General features: G+C 47.7%; 1 protein-coding gene across 1 annotated transcript; it reads right to left on the reverse strand.

The window, feature by feature from the left end:
• Window positions 1-4978: 4978 nt before the first annotated feature.
• Window positions 4979-13106, reverse strand: LOC123153849 (probable protein phosphatase 2C 21). Its single transcript, XM_044572770.1, has 11 exons — window positions 12919-13106; window positions 8606-8741; window positions 8425-8494; window positions 7890-7995; window positions 7366-7486; window positions 7032-7151; window positions 6765-6933; window positions 6605-6681; window positions 6465-6517; window positions 5744-5798; window positions 4979-5506 (listed from the first exon to the last, which is right to left on the reverse strand). Exons 1-11 carry the CDS (start codon window positions 13104-13106, stop codon window positions 5036-5038), a joined length of 1566 nt encoding a protein of 521 aa, XP_044428705.1. The 3' UTR covers window positions 4979-5035.
• Window positions 13107-19401: the final 6295 nt, after the last annotated feature.

Raw genomic sequence — 19401 nt, forward strand, 5'->3', positions numbered from 1 at the left:
AGGCAACTGACGGCAGCAACGCCGTCTTGTTCATCGGCAGGCAACCGGCTGAGTCGGAATGGAGAAACTGCGTCATGTTCGTCGGGAGGCAACAAAATGCGTCCTGTTCATCGGGAGCCAATCGGCTTGGACGGAATAGCCGAAACATGGCCTGCATACCACAGTACAGATGAAACAGCATTTTGTTCGACCACCTACAGTCGAAACGGAGTCCTATTCATCGGGAAGGGTCTGGCGTATTGCAAAACAGAGGAAACTGACTTTTGTTTGAGTCCCTACGCTCGAAACGGGGTCTTGTTGATCGAGAGGGGTGTGGCGTACCGCAAAACGGAGGAAACGTACTTCTGTTCGAGCGCCTACAGTCGGAACGGGGTCATGTTCATCCACTGTCTACTGCCTCGCTCCAGCTTCCACGGGCTACTGTTCATTCACCGTCGACTTCCTCTAGCCTCCACCAGCCACTGTTCATCCACGGGCTACTGTTCATCCTTCCTCTATCGGCTACTGTCATCCAGCCCTCACGGGGTCCTGTTCATCCACCCCAACTGGCTGGGGTGCAGCGGACTCCTAGGGGTCTTGTTCATCCAGCGGCAACCGCCTACTACCGCGGGGTCCTGCTAATCCAACCCCCATGGAGAACTGTTCATTAACAGCCAACCAATCGACTCGACTCACCACGTCTTGTCTCGTTCTACGTACCGCACGCACAGTAGCAATGGTCACTGTTCATCGAGAGGAAACCCAACACTGGTTGGCTACGTCTCGCACGGAGGCTCAATCGGCTACAGTAAGCAGCAGGAGTGATCGTTCGTGCGGGTTTAGTTAGCACCAGCAGCGAAGGAATCGCTCGGGTTCAGTCAGCAGCGAAGGAATCGCTCGAGTTCAGTTAACATCCAAGGGATCGATCACTCAAATCAGTAACGTAGCTAGTGCGATTGGTCGGGTTCAGTTAGCCAACGCCTCGCATACACGCGCGTACACGAGAGAAACGCGCAAACCACAGTGCATCGCTCGGCTTCGACCACCCAATGTAACCGGGAACTCCCCTATATTTTCCTCGCCTTCACTTCTACCATGATTTTTCCGTCATGGGCGGCCCAAAGAATGTCGTACAGGTGCGTCTCCGGCCCGCCCAGGACGAAAAGCCCATTTTCTGTCATGATTTTTTGTCATACAAGTAGGAGCCCACCAAATCTATGATGATACATGTTTTTGTCACAATTATCGTCATAGAAGTGTCATCGCATGACAGAAAAACTTTTCGTTCGGGCCAAAATGTCACGGATGTGTCTTTTTTGTAATGCTCCCTCCAAGCTATTTGAGCTTATATTCCACCGAGAGAAAAACGCAGAGCCGAAAAATTAGAGAGTGGTCTAGCATCACTGGAATCTAAGTCTAGTATGCTCCGCCTATTACTCTTGAGAACTATCAACTCTCTAGACGGTTAGGTGTCAAGTTCTTCAGTGACCAAGAGTAATTATAGTCCATGAAGACAAATTATGTGAAGGTTTGGATATTATCTCAAGCATCTACCACGAGTAATCGACACTGGTTGATGAATTAATTGTCGGGGAGAACAGAAGGAAGAGGGTTTATCTTCTATGTTCAATCACAAGTTCCTCCAACCAGACGTAGCACTTTTGCAGAAGAATGAACTGGTCAAATAAATACCCTATCATCATCGAGCATCACTGGTCACCTCTATACCCTATTTACTTTCAGTACTCTGTCTTGAATTATGGTTAGACCATGTGATTGTCTCTCGATGTATGCTTTAGTTTTCCTTCGATAGTTTTCATTCCTAGACTTGTTCCTGTCTAGTTACTTCCATTGTTGTGTCTGAGATATTTGAAGTTTCCCGAAAGAAAATTTAAATCACACCCCCTCCTCTGGTATACATATTTCATTCCTACATCCCCTCTCCATCAGACGGTGGTGCCGTGGTGGTGTCCTCTCCCCTGTTACCTATCCCTCTCCTCAATTGCGACATACGAAGATGGCGAGGAGCCTCTCCGCGATGCCCGCCCAGTTTCTATAGTGGAGGTGCCACCTCGTGGTCCCCCTAGCACCAGCAGCCATGAATATGGATTCCTCCGGTGCGAAGGACGTGGTGCCCGCTCTATTAAAGAAAGTGGGATCTGGCCTTCCATTTTTTAGATAGGGCAAAGAAAGTGGCAGAGGTGCTCGCAGGAAAACACGGTGATGGAAGCAGCACTACTCTAGCCAAAGGGGCTCAATGAGATGGAGCTCGAGGAGGACAAGCACGTTCTCTTCCGCTCAGTCTACCCTTCCCACGACGATGAGCGGTGGAGTGGGGAAGCGGCGGGGCGCTTCAAGGAGGAGTGGCTGGGGAAGTGTCGGGCGAGCATGTTGCCAACATGGGATGACTCGTAGTTGAACGGTTGTCGCAAGAGTAGAAGGCAGAGTACCATCGCAAGCTCTGGTACCACGAGCACCTCTTGGCCCCGGTGGTATTACAAGCTGCCCATGACCAGGCATGGGACGAGCTTTGGAAGGACCATACCAAGAGGAGGCAGCAGCTGGAAGGGAGGATGAGGTAGCAGTGATGATGTCAACCACCAACGACGTCATCATCCTCTCCTTGGACTCTGGCAGCAGGGACTTGGACGGCGGTCCAGAAGCTAATCTTCTCTGATTGTATTACCTTTAATTTTGGTTCTTTTAGGATATATTTTGCTTTAACTAGTTGAGATTAGCTCAAATTTGATAGGGTCATCATCCTCTCAATTAATGGCAACTTGTAGTTAAGGAGTTTATGTTTATATATATCATTTCCAGTATTTTTTATGAAGTGCATAATCATATGGCATATGATGAAAAACACGGGAAAGATCGAGTTTGAAATTGTGATTTTTAGGGGGTCAGATTTTGAGGATTGTTTACAAACGAGGCTCCCAAGTCGTAATACACTGGGTTTTATAGAAGCAGGTTTTTGGGAGTTCAATTTGGCGGCTGCTACCGATCAATCGGCTGATAACAGCCAAAATTAAGCCGCCTCGACCACCGTTTGATCTGCCCAGATCTGACGTCTCCTAGCAGTTTCGGTGGGCAGAGCGCGGAAAAGTCGGATGCGATGATTGGCATGTTTTCACGGCCTTGGCGTTTGGGACCACTCAAATAGCTGCTCACACATACACACGGTACGAACCTTGCTTGTGATTCGCAAAGCAACATGCGATGGTCAGGTGGCTGGGCCCCATCGCATACAAACAACTCCCCAACAAAGTGTTAAAATAAACAATCTTATGCAACGCAATTTCTTTACAAGATTGCAATGAGGTATACACCGTAGAAATAAAGGAAAAAGCATAAAAAATTTGCAATGGATCTAGCAAGTATTTACAAAGGTCGTGATAAATGAGTAGTGACTCACACGCAGGAAGAAGTTTGTTACAGTTGGGCCGTCCGGCTTAGTTGCACTGCTATAAAGCTAACGTCGACCGGCGTGGAGCTTCGGTGGAGGGGCTTTTCAGTTTTGGCTGCCGACCCCGGTAGCATGTCACGCCCCTCTTGCAACAATAGTAATTGTTCCTTGCGGCAGTGGAGGTCCTCTCTTGCAGCGTTATGCACCTTACTCGCAGCAACATCAATCAACCATTGCAGTGTCACATGTCTCGACCACAACAACGACGATCGACCATTGCAGCGTCGTGCGTCCGCAACAAGGACTACCGGCCATTGCAACGTCATGCGTCCTCAGCAATGACAACCGGCCATTGCGGCGTCATGCATATCCGGTCCTTGCAGCGTCATGTGTTACGATCGCAACAACAACGCCCGATCATTGGAGCGTCGCGCGTCTGCAGCAGTGACAACCAGCCATTGCAGCATCGTGCACCCGATCGCAATGACAATGGCCGGTCGTTGTAGGGTTGTGTGTTTCGATCACATCAACGACGACCGGTCCTTTGAGCACCGCGCACCCGCAGCAATGACAACCGACCGTTGCAGCATCGTGCATCCCATAGTAGCGACAACGACCGGTCCTTGCAGCATCCTGCGTTCCGACCGCAACAACGATGACCGGTCCTTGCAGCATCCTGCGTTCCGACCGCAACAATGATGACCGGTCCTTGCAGCGCCGCGTGTCCCACTCTCAGCAACTATGACCAACCTTTGCAGCATCGCGCGCATTGATCACAACAATGACGACTCACCATTGCAGTGCCACGTGTTCATACGCAGCAACTACGACTGACTATTGCAGCGTGGCACATCCCGATCACGACAAGGACGGCAGCATTGCGCTACCTACTCGCAGCAGCGAAGCGTGGCCATCACAGATGCCCGCAATAATTATTTTTGCTAGTAGAGGACACGCCCACTCTGTCTTTAGAAGAATGGACGCAATAATTACTTCTCAAGTAATACCCCATCAAGGGACTAGTAGCAAAGCAACTGGTACATGTTGATGCAAACATCACCACGTCATACGTAGCAGCAAAAAGTACTAGGCGTTGAATTTAAAAATGAAATGTACTAGTACAGGCGTCGTAGTAGTGGGGACCCGCATCATGCACAGAAGCCTGCATGCGGCGCTCTCATCACGGTACACACGCGAGTGGAATCGAACGGCGGAGTGGGCGGCTGATGCCACGCAAGAAATCAATCGGTTGATTATAACCTTTTCCCGTTCAATTTTAGTGTTCGGGTTCGTAAGAGAATGGTAGTGAAACTGAAACGTTTGCCATCGCGAGGTCGTCGTTGAATTTCTTCCATGGACTTGCGATGCATTGCTGCTGCCGCTCTTGGCATTCAAAGCTAACTGATACGTAAGTCAAGGCCGATTAATAATAGTCGTTATATACTGCCGATTACTGTCTAATATCTTCATCCAAAATGCACACCGAAAAAAACTAGAGCATAATGCTACTGCATTGCATAGCATAAAAGAATTATCATGAAGGCAGGAAGCCTGCATACCCCATTAAGCATCTTCAATATCCAAAATCAGAACAAGAGAGTGAATCCAAGTGGCGCTCAAGCAAAACCAACAACACAACGAAGCAACTGCTCACACCCTATTGAGTGAGTCTAACACATAATTCTGTCTCCGACAAAGAGCAAAAACAGCATTGTAAATCCTTCCCAGCTCAGGATCACCTCTCTTCTTGATCAAACTGTGGGCACACCTAGCATTCCTCGTGCTAGCCAACCCCAGCTGAAGCATCCTCGGCGCACTTTCTTTTTTGGAGCCAGATTCCTGGGCCTCGATCTCTAAGGGCTTAGGGCTGCGGCTACCTGACCCTTTGCTCTCGATATCATCAGTTCCCGTGTCGCGATCGGCTCCACCATGGGCGACATTGGCTTCAGCTCCACCATGGGCACCATTGGCTTCAGCTCCACCATGAGCAACATTGGCTTCAGCTCCACCATGGGTGGTGGCCTTGAATTGAACCAGTATAATGGTCAAATTCTCCTTTGAGCCCTCGCGCAGGCATGAATCAAGAAGTTTTTCACAGATGGTTCCCGGATCTTTCTCCTCCTGCGTTGATCACGCAATATGTCAGAAGCAATAGGAACGACAATTCCATGAGAAAATGAAAATCAACCCAGGCATAGAATATATATTAGGTACCAAGTATTAGCATGCGTGGAGTCATTCCTTGAACAACATTATGCTACCCAATAAATTTTTCTTCATCCAGTAGGATGTTTATTTTAAATACAGTATCACTCCTAGTCACAAGCAGATTTTTTTTTAAGAAGAAAGAAGACTCACCGATTGCAAGCATTGGTGTACAAAATTAACCACCTGCCGACTTGTCATGACATCCCTGCAGAAAAAAAAACAAGAAGTGTGTAACTTTGTTATGGTAATATATAGTACAAACGAAATTATATTAGTACGAAACAAGGGAACAAAACTATGTCCCTTTGTAATAGTGGCTGCATATCAGATCGTGGTGACTGGTAAGGTGGCCTTGCTCACTTATTAGTTTTAGCATTCTTCTGAATGAAAAGAAAACTTGGCACAACTCCTATTGGAATAAATCTTTCATTAAGCACTAAGTTGGTTAAGAAGAGGAAGCAAACATACCAATCTGTCATCTCCAAATAGAAAATCAACATTGTACGGAACCATCAAATTTAATTAATTCTGTACACACCACAGAGAACTAGTTAACCTAGGAATTGGCAAATGTTGCTCCTTTCACTAACTTGAACTCGGGAAAGAATTTAATATCCTACAGTTCGAGAAATGGAAAACTGAATTACACATCACGATGAAGAAACTCAGACCATTGTAGTAAGTACCAGGCAGATCAAACTTAACTAAACCAAAATGTTATAAACATCTGGTGATAAATACTAATGAAGCCTACCATGAAACAGGCACGAAAAAATAGTAATTGGGAGTAAGTTCACTATAGATCAAGTATTGTACTTAGAATTAAGTCATAATGAAACAGCCTCTTATGTTATTTTTAGCTCAGACTTACCAGACACCTGCACTTGCTATAACAAAAAATTGAGTATCATTTGTTATCGGCACCTAGAAAAACAAAAGCTCATTTCCATAAGACCACACCTATCAGAAACAAATGTACACAGAGCTTAACCAATAGAGTTGCAAACGTACATCGCATATGTCTGGACAACATGTCACCATTTGATCTTGACGCGACAAAGTCGGGTCCTGCTTGAACTGAAAATCACCTGAGATGTATGAAGTCAAAATGCCCATCAGCAATGAATAGATTGTACACACAAATGTCAGCGAAATAAAATAAAGAATATACCAATCGATCTGGATATGTGTAATATTCCCTCAATGCGATGGATGCCCAACTTCATGTCAGCCATAACTTTCTTTGGGATATCATCCATGCGCACTAGTCCTCCTGCCTTTTCAATTCTCTTCCTTTCATGTCGGTAGTTTGGTTTGTGATCCATCGAGAGATCAATTGCCTTGCCATAAAAATTTGATGTAGGAAAACTGTCAAGCACCACTTGAATGCCTTCATTAATGACATAATAGTATTGCGCCACATGACCGTTCACTATACCTGACCATTCCTTGAGAGCACACAACGGGAATCACCCACATTTGCAACATAGATACGGTTGCCCCTGATGACAGCCACGCATGCTGTGCTTCCTTCCTGTAGAGGGGGCAGATAAGGTGCCTGAAGAACAAATTCCAAACTGAGGTACACTATGAAAAAGAGTCAAAACCGAATGGAAAATTAGGCTATAAAGAAAGAAGCAGCGAGTGCCGCCATCAGGGAGGGAATTGGTCAATGTTCGATAAAAGAAGAAAACAATGTAACTTCAAAATCAAACACAGGAAAAGGGTTATTTGTCATGTGGTATCTCCATTTTAAAAACATCCAGTATCACCTTGGGGAGCCAGTTAGCACCACAAACATCAGTCCATAGCCACCTTATCAAATTTTTGTTGCCAGGAGAATAAGCCAAGTCCCTCCTCCATTCATCTGATTCTTGCAACTTCTCATCAATGCTGTAACAAGCATACAATAATTGCATTTTCAACATCAACACATCCAACGAGAAGTAACTTATTTAGCAATTGCATCTATGTAGAGAACGGGTACAACATTGGTACTTTCTCAAACACCACCACATTGTCCCGTCCACCTTTCAATATTGTAAAGGAAGTGCATATATATGGGTGCCAATTATGTGAACATATATGTAGAGACACTTAACAATGTCTCTTGAGTAGGCCATATTTGATCATATTGTGTAATGAAATTTCAAATATTTCCATTTTATAGCTAAAATCTATAATTGTTTAAACGCCATGCCTCTGCCGATATCGTAAACTCCCCAACACATGTTCCATATGTGGCTCTCCATACTTGCCTAAAATGTAGAGTACATGATTTAATCATCTAAATAACCTGGAATACACATTCTTCAATGCGCCGGGCAGATTGAGGACATAGCTTGGATCCTTTTTAAGCTCTTCATGAAACTTCCTCGAACAATAAGATGCTACTTCCGCTCCTAAGAGAAAAAAGATTCAACTCAACAAACATATATAACAGAAAACAAGGGTTGAATCAAACACAAGCATGTACAAACTCATACATGGAAACAGTGTAAAAATCATCACAAGCTCATGTGTGATACAGTAATAGAAAATGTGTGTATCGCTGTACAGAAAACTCACTGAAGTTCTGAGCATAGTAGTGCTAACATACCACCCTCCAACTCCTTCGCCAAAAACAGATCAAATAAATGTTTGGCCCCTCACAACTTATATTTAATTGACAGCTCATAATTATAACAAATAGTGCACATTCAAAGCATATGCATGGATAGTGTAATACACAGATGCACATGAAACGCATCTTTGGATAACTATGAATTCTATTAGATTACTATAATAACTTCTTTTATTATGTTCTAAGAGTATCAGAATAGATATCAAACCTCCATGGCCATCATAAACACCAAAAAATAATGTTGGTTCACAATCAAGTAGATGTACGTGAGATTTCCACTGCAAACAAGACAGGTACAAATCAAATTCAGTACTGTAATGGCAAACAAAATCGATAATACATAGAACTATCATCTCAATAATTCTCTGAAGTACTGAATTAGAACTTACAGTAGCTTCCATTTCATCACGGCACCCTTGCATAGATGATGCCCCATACCTGGTTACGTCATTCTCTGCTCTTCTAGTACGCTTATATGTTATTGCCTTCCCCATTGCCCGGGTCACACTGCTGAAAGATTCAGTACTACAAAATATAACATGAAAATTCTTATCAGCGAAAACTAATTACTTGTAAACTAAATGTACTAACACAACTTGGATTTAAGAGCCTCTGGGTGGATAAGGTATGCTTATTAATCAGAAAAAATGCATAAACAGTACACAATTCAGGGCTTTCACCGAATATCATCCAGCTGAATCAAACTAATACATGATTTACAGTCAACATCGCCAAATAACTCAGGCCGGCACACTCGAAGTGAGAGTAGAACTAAGCCCAGAGTTTGGAAGAAGAAACCAATATAGAACAAAGGAGCCCTCTTTTGGATGAGAACGATCAGGCATATTGAAGAGCAAGAGGAAAAAAAAACAGGGAGATGGATCGAGAACTTCAATTAGCAGTATGGGAGCGGAAGGACGAACGGAGCGGGCAGATTGCGAATCCACACGCTGCAAAGGGGGGAAAACCGCGATTTTTGGCCACCATAATAGTCGAGTTGCCCTTGGCACGAACAACGGCAACAGGAGCGATAAGGGGATCCAGTTCCGATGGAGAAGCGCGTAGGAACAGAGATCCCCGTTGTGCTCGTGAGACTCCAACAATGAACCCACAATGAGCCGCCGCCACAGGAACTAAGAGAAGATCAAAAAGGAACTAAATAGAATGGAAGAGATTGAACAGAAATCACCACGGAGTCTCGGTGCTGTTTAGCCTCCCCGCCCACAAACTTGAAAAGGTTGACGCATCGCAAGAAACATGCGATAGGAACAGGGGTTGGACCCCGATCTTGAGGGAAAAAGAAAACAAGAATCTACTAGATTGAAGGCGCGCGGCTCCACCACATGAGCGACCAAGGAAGAACAGAGCCGGCGGCGACGAGGAGATTCTTACCTAGGGCGTTTGGATTTCTCTGGGGATTGGTTCGATGTGCGCACAAACTCAGAGAAGGAAAATGAATGCTGCGTAAATTATGGGGAAGGGGGAGGGAGTAGTGGCTGGTCTCTATCCTCACTTTCTCCGGAGGGTAAATCGCAGTCAAGCGCGGTCAAAAAAGTAGTCAGAACAAAAGGAAGGAGGCAGGCGCGGCAAACGAAGGAGAAGGGCCGAAGATTTCGGTGCGGAGTAGGGCGCGCGTGAAGCGTCCTCCGCCGCCGTTCTGTCATGCGGTGCTCGGTACCGACCGGGAACGTGCACGGTTCACTCGTTGGACTTCTTGTCTGCGATTTCTTCTAAAAAAAGAAAGAGATACTTCTTCGTCTGCAGTTATTATAATCAAGAAAAAAAATAGCGCCCTTAGCGAAATAGCGTCAGCCTTGGAATATATTTTGTTTTTCGAAAAAACTTCCGATCTATTTATCTTCAATCATGACAGTACAACGAACACCAGAAATAAAAATTACATCTAGATCCGCAAACCACCTAGCGACGATACAAGCACTGAAGCGAGCTGAAGGCGCGCCGCTGTCTTCGCCCCTCCATCGCCGAAGGTGTGCCACTTGTTGTAATAGACACTCGGAAAGTCGTCGTGCTAAGGCCCCATAGGACCAGCGCACCAGAACAACAACCACCGCCGATGAAGAATAACGTAGGTCAAAAGGATCCAACCCGAAAACACAAGAACATAGACAAGCAATGACGAGATCCGAGGAAATCCGCCAAAGACAGATCCGTCGGAGATGCACCTTCATACACCCACCAACGATACTAGACGCACCGCCAGAATGGGGACTAGGTGGATAGACCTTTTTTCCATCTTCAGGGAGCTGTTGTCGTCTTACCTTCCTAAGCAGGACACAAACCCTAACAACATTGAAAAAATGACTAAAGCAGAACCCTCCCATCGGCCCTTGCCAGGATCCACCGTGCCTCCATGGCCTTGGGCCACCAAAGACGAGGCAAACCTGCATCGACGCCTACAAGTCTTGGCAACGATCACAGTCATTCAAAACACGTTTCGACGGACTCGCTATATCATCAGTCATCGGTAGGTCTAACAGAAAAATCTGGTTGTATACATCGTCGGCCTTGGAATATGTTATTATATGCTAATAGCGAGACTTCGTACATCGATTTATTTAGTCAGGCAATTTTCATAACATTGTAGTGTACTATTAGCGATCCTATAGCGCGTTATTTCTTTCATTGATTAAAAGGATAACTAGGTTAAAAAAGGATAGCTGGATGGTGGGCTCCAAAAAATATTAAAATGATTCATACTGACCAGTTGAAATGTTCAGTCACTCCATGCGCCATACTCAAACGAATAGCTGTACAGATTTATATCATCTATTAAAATGATTTATACTGACCAGTTAAAAAAAAGATAGCTACCCGCAAAAAAAAAAGATAGCTGGATGGTGTGCTGTTCATTTGAAATGATTTATACTGACTAGTTGAAATGTTGCAGCTGATTGAAAACGAAACTGCACGCACGACATACAGCCGGCAATCATATCCAACGATGCACCAGTGCTGCTGCCATGCATCGTATGGTGTAATTTCAGCGTCGTCCACAAATCGTGTGTATAGCAGTGCTGGATTGAAAAAGTTTAAGCCAAGTTAGTAGTACAAGATTCGTCTACAGTAGTATATAGTGAATACTCCCTCCGTTTCAAAATTTAGTGCTTCCTCTATTCTCGTGCTTCAACTTTGACCATAAATTTAATAACAAGACCGAATGCGGCGGGAGCAAAACTTATACCAATGAATTCGTGTTCAAAAGAAGTTTTCTATTATATAAAATTTTCTCTCGCCACAGTCGGTCTCGTTGGTTAAATTTATGGTCAAAGTTGAATCTCGGGAAGCGCGGGCACACTATATTTTAGAATGAAGGGAGTAGATTATATTGCACTAGGACTCGAAACTGGTCCCGTTTCTCAGACAGAAAGAAGGCTATGGTGCCTGCCAAACACACTGCAAATTCAAGTACAGCATGCAACTTCTGAGCACGCTTGCGGTCCACGATTCTTGTCCCCTCGTGAGCCGCGCTCCATGGCCGGTCTGCACGGCACCCAGCTGTGGGAGTGAACCGGCCGGCGGATGGGGCAGGTGTTGGGTGCCTCGATCGCAACGTGGACACAGCACGCCGGCCACGCTTGGGGGACCTTTTTACTGTTTTGACCCGGTTGCCTAAGTTTAGCATGATTTGACTCTACATCAAAAATATTTTCGGATCTAATCCATTTCGAAACGCCATCAACTACGACGTTTTGGTTACATTAAGGGCATCTCCAACAGCTGTAAGATAGGTGTTGGTAAAATTGCTACCTAGGACAAAGTGATGATGTGGCATGTAATAAATGTGAAGAGAGAACATAGTTGTATGTAGAATAACCAACAACCTTTGCACAAGCTCCAAGGTGAAATAGAGAGAAACACATTTATTTTCTCATCATCTATTGGATACTTTAGATATAACTCATTGGAGTAGTTGTATGATAGCTTATTGGTTGATGACATGGACATTTTACCAACAAGAGTAACATACAATCTATTGAAGATGCCCTAAGGACGCCATAATCTGGCGTTTGACTATGGCCCACACACACCAGCTGCCGCCGACATGGCAAAGCGAGACGCCACAGGAGATGGCGTTTGCCCAAAACGCCACTGCTCTTGGCGTTTGGCCTAGCCCAGCCTATAGCACAAATAGCAACTAAACAAATGATCACTGGACATGAGATGTGCCTGCTAGCGTGTGCAACTGTATACTAGAATCAAAGGTTTTTGAGTGTTGGAAGAAGCGTTTTAATTATATGTTTTTTTACTTGTGAACTGACTTATTATTTAATGTAATTAGTAGTAATGTTCGGTTCTAGCTAATTCCATATTGTTAGTCAACGGTTTTTTTTTATTTTGACCTGTGAGCTAACTATTATTCATCGTAATTAGTAGCAATGTTTGGACTCTAACTAATTTAACCGGACAATATTACATAAGTTCAATTAAAATAAAAAAACAATGAAACTACGCGAGGTACCGGACGGTGAGCTCATATACATGGCCGCCCTAGCCGGTGGCACCTCCGTCGTTCTCTGATCCGTTGTCGTTGTCGGCGGTGCCATCATATGAGCCGCAAAAGGGCACGACGGCCCTGACTGGCTGCCGCCTGGTGGTCGCGATGCAGTCGATTGGCTTCCTCCGCTGCCTGGACTAGCTCTGGTCCCAGGCCAATGCGAAGTAGAGGTCTGTCCGAACGCACTATAGGGTGACATTCGACGTCGCGGACGCGGCCATGAGTTGTGCATTGCACCACTCCCGTCGCGTTGCCTCCTTGTCGGATGCTGTCACAGTGCTCTGCTGCAATGTGTCGACGCCTCCGCGGCTGAGGTAATAGAGGAGGCACCTGCATGTGTCCGCGGTCGCCAGGGAGGGCTCCTTCTTGTTCATGGCGACCAGGCATGTATTGCGGTGCCCTCGCCTTGCCGCACTAGAGGTCCCGATTTGGTGCCGGTTTGCATAAATGAACCCGACAACGATGGCAACGGCAGCGGACCGAACAATGAGGGAGGTTCCGCCAGCCAGGGCAGCCATGCGTACGAGCTCATCGTCCGGTCCACGTGTAGTTTTGTTTATGTTTTTTTTTATGTTTTTTGTTTTAGTTAAACTTAGGAAATAATGTCTGGTTAATTGCAGGCCAACTAACAATGCTGAATTAGGTAGGGGACAAATATTGCTACTAATTACAGTGAATAATCAGTCAGCTCACATGTGAAAACAAAAAAAATTGGAAAAACCACGGACTAACAATATGGAATTAGTTAGAGTGAAACATTATTACTACTAATTACACTAAATAATCAATCAGTTCACAATTCAAAATAAAAGTATAATTAAAATGCTTGTTACATTACTCGAAACATCTGATTCTAGTACGCAGTTACACATGCTAGCAAACATATCTCAAGTCCATTTGATCATTTGTTTAGTTGCTAATTATGGGGTTGGGCCAAACGGCAAGAGAGTGGCGTCTTGGGCAAACGCCAACACCTATGGCGTCTAGCTTTGCCATATCAGCGCCAGCTGTTGTGTGTGGGCCAAAGTCAAACGCCATAGACTGTGGCGTCCTCCGTGTAACCAAAATGCCATAGTTGATGGCGTTTTGAAATGGGTCAAATCCTAAAATATTTTCAGTATAGGATTAAATCGTGCTAAACTTAAGCAGACGGATCAAAACAGTGAAAATGTCCACGCTTGGGCACATCGCTTGGCCTCCACGACGGAAATGCCATTGCGGCAGCCCCGCCGTAGTTGAGGCTGTCCGTGCCCGAGCCGTGGGTTCGGCAGAGCGCCGGCAAGCCGGCCACTGGTCTATACGTGGTGGAGATAGCGCGGATTTCACACGTGGTGAGCATGAAAAGTGCTCCTTTTTTAACCATGTACGTATACTCCATTTTTAAATAGTGTTTTTTGTATAATCACCTCTAAATTAAGCTGTAGCACAATCATCTTTCTTCAATATAAAAACAGTCCCTTGTGGCGTGTCCTCTATCTCTGGCAGTTTGGTTTGAACTCTATCCCAGCGCATCCGCACCTTTTTTTTAGTAAAAATGCTAAGCTATTCCCTCCATCTCATAATATAAGAACATTTTTGACACTACACTAGTATTGCAACTCAAACACCAATCGTCGGTGTATTTCAAACGGCAGCTCTATTTTAAGCACCATAAAATTGTTGAAGTAAAATTCGAAGCATCAAAAAGTGACTTTAGGGCACTCAAAAAGCTTCGTCTTCACAAAAAAACTGCCCTAAAATAGGGCGCTTCAAACGTTTAAATAAAAAAAACATCTAAGCATCGCACTTCACTTCAAACATTTAGAGTTTTAAACATTCAAACATTGCATAGATTAAACGAACATCTAAATAACTAGATCATCCTAATGGACAACCTACAGGTTGTCCAAGTCCATGTTGCCAGACTCGTCACTCTTGTGGCTGGGCTCAACCACGTTTTCGGACTCGAGCTTGACAACAGCGAAGGGGTCAGCCTCGTCCTCCGTCTTGCGCCCTACTTTCTTGCGCTCATTGTCCCTCTTCCAGCAGAACCCCGTTTCCGCTTACACGAGGTGCGGGTTTTCCCTCGCGAACGTCGCCATCGCCGGCTCATCCCTCTCCCGGTTGTCCCTCTGCTCGAGGACGATGCGGGTCTCCCACATCGCCAGGCGAGACTCAGTGGTCACCGGCCGCCTAATGAACTCCTCATCCGCATGTGTCCCGATCTCCGGGAAGTGGAGCTCGTATAGCAGCCTGCCGAGCCTCCACATAGTGATGTGATAGGCGCGCGTGGCAACCTCCGCCGACTCAAAGGTGCGGAGCTAATACCTCCGGCCGTCGCACTGAAACTAGACGCCGAAGCGGCCGGACTCTCGCGGCCCAACACCGTGGTAGCCAGACTTGCTCTCGCGCCTTTCGGTCGCATCCGGCGGTGCGGCGCGATAATGGATGAGGCAAGACGACCGATGCGATGTCGCACGACAACGGTGCGACGCGACACGATAGGTTAGATTCGTTGGCGAGGCGATGCGGCACGACGTCGGGTAGAAATGGACGCGGCGATGGTGGGCGGTGGTGATGCTGACGATATGGTGGAGGGGCGGTGGATCTAGCCGGCTAGTGGTGCGGTTGTGGCGTGATTGGACGGATGTGATGGGGCGACGGTGGCAGGGGAGGTGAATCTGAGGAGGGCGGTTGCAGGAATGTTTTGAATGCTGATAGTTGGGCTACGCGAGGCTAGGTTTTCCGTTTGCTGCAGCCGCACGCATTCTGCAAATATGTAGACGGTGCAATCTTTTTTGTGATGCCCAAACTTTTTTGGCAAAATTTCCAACAAGGATAGCTGTTGCAGCGTTTTTTTGGGACCCAAAGCCCAATAAAATGGTTATGCCCTAAAATAGGTCTGATGTTGGAGATGCTCTTAAATCGCCCGCAAAATGTCTAAGCATGACCATTTGGACATTTTAAGTCATTCAAAGGTTGTCACCAAAATTATTTGAACTGATTCGGGGGTCCAAAATCCCACAAACTTGGGAAGGTTTGGGGGAGTACGGATGTCTGCCATGTTGCAGTCCGACTCCCCTGACACACACAAAACCCCTCTCTTTTCGCGTCGGCTCGAGACCCCTTCGTGCATTCACAACGAGCGTGACTGGTTGACTGCCCACATTCACGCTAGCTGACCAGTCATCTGCCTACCTGACATTCAAACCAGGCACAACCCGATAAGCCTACTCTGCTGCTCCACATTCAACCCGAGACGCTCTGCCTTCCCTGGCTATTTAGACCATGCCCCAGAACCCAACCCATCTAAGCCCTTCTTCTAATGTCCCAGCTTTCGTCCGACCAACCCTTCACCCTTTCACATCCTCGTCCTTCATGGTCTTAACCCCGTCCTTCGCTATGTGGTTCGGGAGGATCATGTCAGTGCATGGCGCCCAAATTGTGATGCAGGTCCGCGACGTCGAGGCCCGTCCGCAGACCCGCATTGATGCGGGTCAACCTCCAAGCTCTACGGAGCACTCGAAGGAGGAGATGGAGGAGGACAAGGAAGATGGGGGACCCCATGGCCATGCCAGAGATCGTTAGGGAGGAGGCACCAGCGCTGGCGGAGAAGCCGTCGATGTTTGGTTCAACATGCTGCAAGCAAGCTAGCACTACGATTCGATGATCTTCGAGCACATACATCGGCATTTGAGTATTGCCACTCATTTGTTAGCTAGAGCTTGTATGTATTCAGTTAGTCCATGTGTTTTCTTTTCTGATCCGGATTTGTTCCAAGGAACTCTGTATAATGTTGTTGAGTAATCGATAAAATTGGTGTTTTCCAAAAATAAAAAATAAACCTTCAGAACAACTAACTGGAGGTGGAGTGTGCGCCCGAAGCTGTCATCGTGGTCATGGTTGCGCCGGACCAAGCGATCCTCCACTGGGTCGTGCTTGCCTCCGTGCACAACACCCGAGCCATCCCGCTAGACATTCAGAAAAATGAGAGTAAGCCACAGCCTTTCTAAAACCCAACGGCTAATCCGTCGACACAATACACCAACCACAGAGCAACGCAGCGTGGCGCAGAGGCGACACACAGCACGGTGCGGTACATGCATGGACAGGCAAGGGCATCGTACAGCTGAGCTACAGAGCTAGACTAGCTGTGCTCGATCGTAATCGTGGTGACGGCCGAGCAGCAGATGCATGGCAGAGCAGGGCGGACGCAATGCGGCAGAGCCTTCTCTCGCACGGTCGACATTTTGATGGCATCCACCAACGCTATTACTGGGTAGTAGTTGATTAATTAAGTTACGGTTTTGAGGTGTTTTATTTACGGGTCGTTGGGTTGTGGCTAAAGAAATCGCTTTGCAAGGAGGAATAGGAATAATGTGCTAAGGAAGGTTGAAGGTGAAGGACAACCATTAGCTAGATTTTAATCCGATGACTAGGGTAAAATCTACTGAAACAATTGTTCAGGAACCGAGAAATCCATGGTCCCAACAAAAAATTGCAGGTACAAGGCAAACTATTTACAATCCATTTTGGTAAGGCCTATATTGGATCTCAAGAGTTCAAATTTAAGTCAAAGAAGCTTATATATATAGCTAGTTTTGGAGTGTTTGCCAAAAAAACTACAACTTTAGGGGTTACCGTCCCACAGAACTACCACTTTTTAAAAACTGACAAAAAACTACCAAAATTTTCTAATTTTGTAACTAAAAACTATCACTTTCGGAAAAATGGTCGGTTTAGACAATTTAAACACGTTTATGACATACGGGACCCGTCCGTCAGGTCTGACATGGCCGCAAAGTCAACTTCATTTATTCTGACCGTTAAGTTGACCGTTATTACAACAGGTCGGGCCTGCATGTCAGCACCAGTCATCTTCTTCCTCCTACCCTCTCTCTCTATTTGGCATTTCAACAAACACTTTGCGAGCACCACCACGCCGCCGCCGCTGATGAGGTTGAATAGTGAATTGATTATATTGCACTAGGCCTGGAACCTGGTCCCTTTTATGGTGCTCTCATCCGGTCCTATGAGATTCCTTCTGCCAAGAGATGGCAGCACCTGCCAGACACACTGCAATTTTAAGTACAGCATGCAACTTCTCAGCACGCTTGCGGTCCACGATTCTTGTCCCCTCGTCAGTCGTCCTCCATGGCCGCCTGCACTGCACGGGACGCTCGGTACGTGGGCATTCTACGATGGCTGTCAGCTGCATGCTGGCGACGGAGGCTGTCCACCATCTCTCTCGTTTAGGGGAAGCGGATGCGTCTAGCATCCGTGAGGCCAACTCCACCGTGCAATCCCATCCGGATCGTCCGTTTTGGATAGTTTGGGGAGTGACTAGGCGGACGTCCCGGGGGCGGACAAGCATATGGGGTAGCTGCGCCCAACGCGCACAAGGCCTATTGGATCCAAACGATCCGCCCCGGCTCGTCGCAGCGCGCCGCCGCCTCGCCCCAAGCTCGCCATGCGCCCCGAGCTCGCCACCGCCTCGCCGTGCCGCTCCGCGCACGCCGCCGCCTTGCCCCGAGCTCGCTCCGCCTCGCCGTTGCCCCGCTCCGTGCTCCTCCGCCCCGCCCCGAGCTCCTCCGCCTCGCCGCCGTCCCGCCCCGCCACTTCCTGCCGTCGCTTCCTCTCCTCCTCGCGACGCGTCTGCTACTGCGCACGGCAGCGGGCGCGCGGCGACGGGAGCGGCAGCCGGCGTGGGTCGCGGGGCGCGCGACGGCCGGCGCGCGACGGAGGATGCAGCGGCTGGCGCGGGGCGCGCGGGCACGGCGACGGGCGCGGGTCGCGGGACGCGGCGGCCGGCGCGGGCGCGGCGACAGGCGCGGGGCGCGGCGACAGGCGCGGGGCGCGGCGACGGCGGGCGCGGGCGCGCGACGGAGGATGCGGCGGCTGGCGCGGGGCGCGGGGGGTGCGGGCACGGCGACGGGCGCGGGTCGCTAGATGCGGCGGCCGACGCGGGGGGCGCGGGCACGGGTCGCGGGATGCGGCGGGCGCGCGATGGCGGACGCGGCGGCTGGCGCGGGGCACGCGGTGGCCGGCGCAGGGTGCGTAGTGGCGGACGCGGCGACAGCGCGCGGCCGGCTGCTGGCACGGGGAGCAACGAGTGGCTCAGTGTGTGTCGCTGATACGTGGGCCAGGGGCGGACATGAGCGGACGAGAGAGAACGAGAAGAGCGTCCGTTTGTGTCCGCACAGACCCATTTGTTGCCCAACTTTGCTCCAGATTTAGGGTCGAGCCGGACGAAAACGGACATCTGCGGACAACTTTGTCCGTTTAGGATCTAGCGCTGGCCGTGTTTTGCTCCAAAGCATGTCCGGCGGATAAGATAGGGTCGCGCGGTGGAGTTGGCCTGATAGTACTCCGTTCAGAGTAAAAGGCTACTCATAAAACAACCATAGATTAAGTTAGGGTGACACCGTGACAGCGCTCACCAAAAATCAGCCGCTTGAGCACCAAAATTGACCAATGGAACTGATGGTAGTATGGTGCAAACAGAAGTCACTCCGGTCAGTCCCATTGGTCAATTTTAGGCCTAGAAGAGTATTTCCAATGGCAGCTCTATTTTAGGCACCATAAAAGTGTTGAAGTAAAATTTGAAGCATCAAAACGTGATTTTTAGGGCACTCGAAAATCTTCATCTTCATCAACAGCTGCCCGTTCGGTAGACTCAAATGCCGACCT

This window comes from Triticum aestivum, chromosome 7A (assembly GCF_018294505.1).
Source record: "Triticum aestivum cultivar Chinese Spring chromosome 7A, IWGSC CS RefSeq v2.1, whole genome shotgun sequence".
Taxonomy (NCBI): domain Eukaryota; kingdom Viridiplantae; phylum Streptophyta; class Magnoliopsida; order Poales; family Poaceae; genus Triticum; species Triticum aestivum.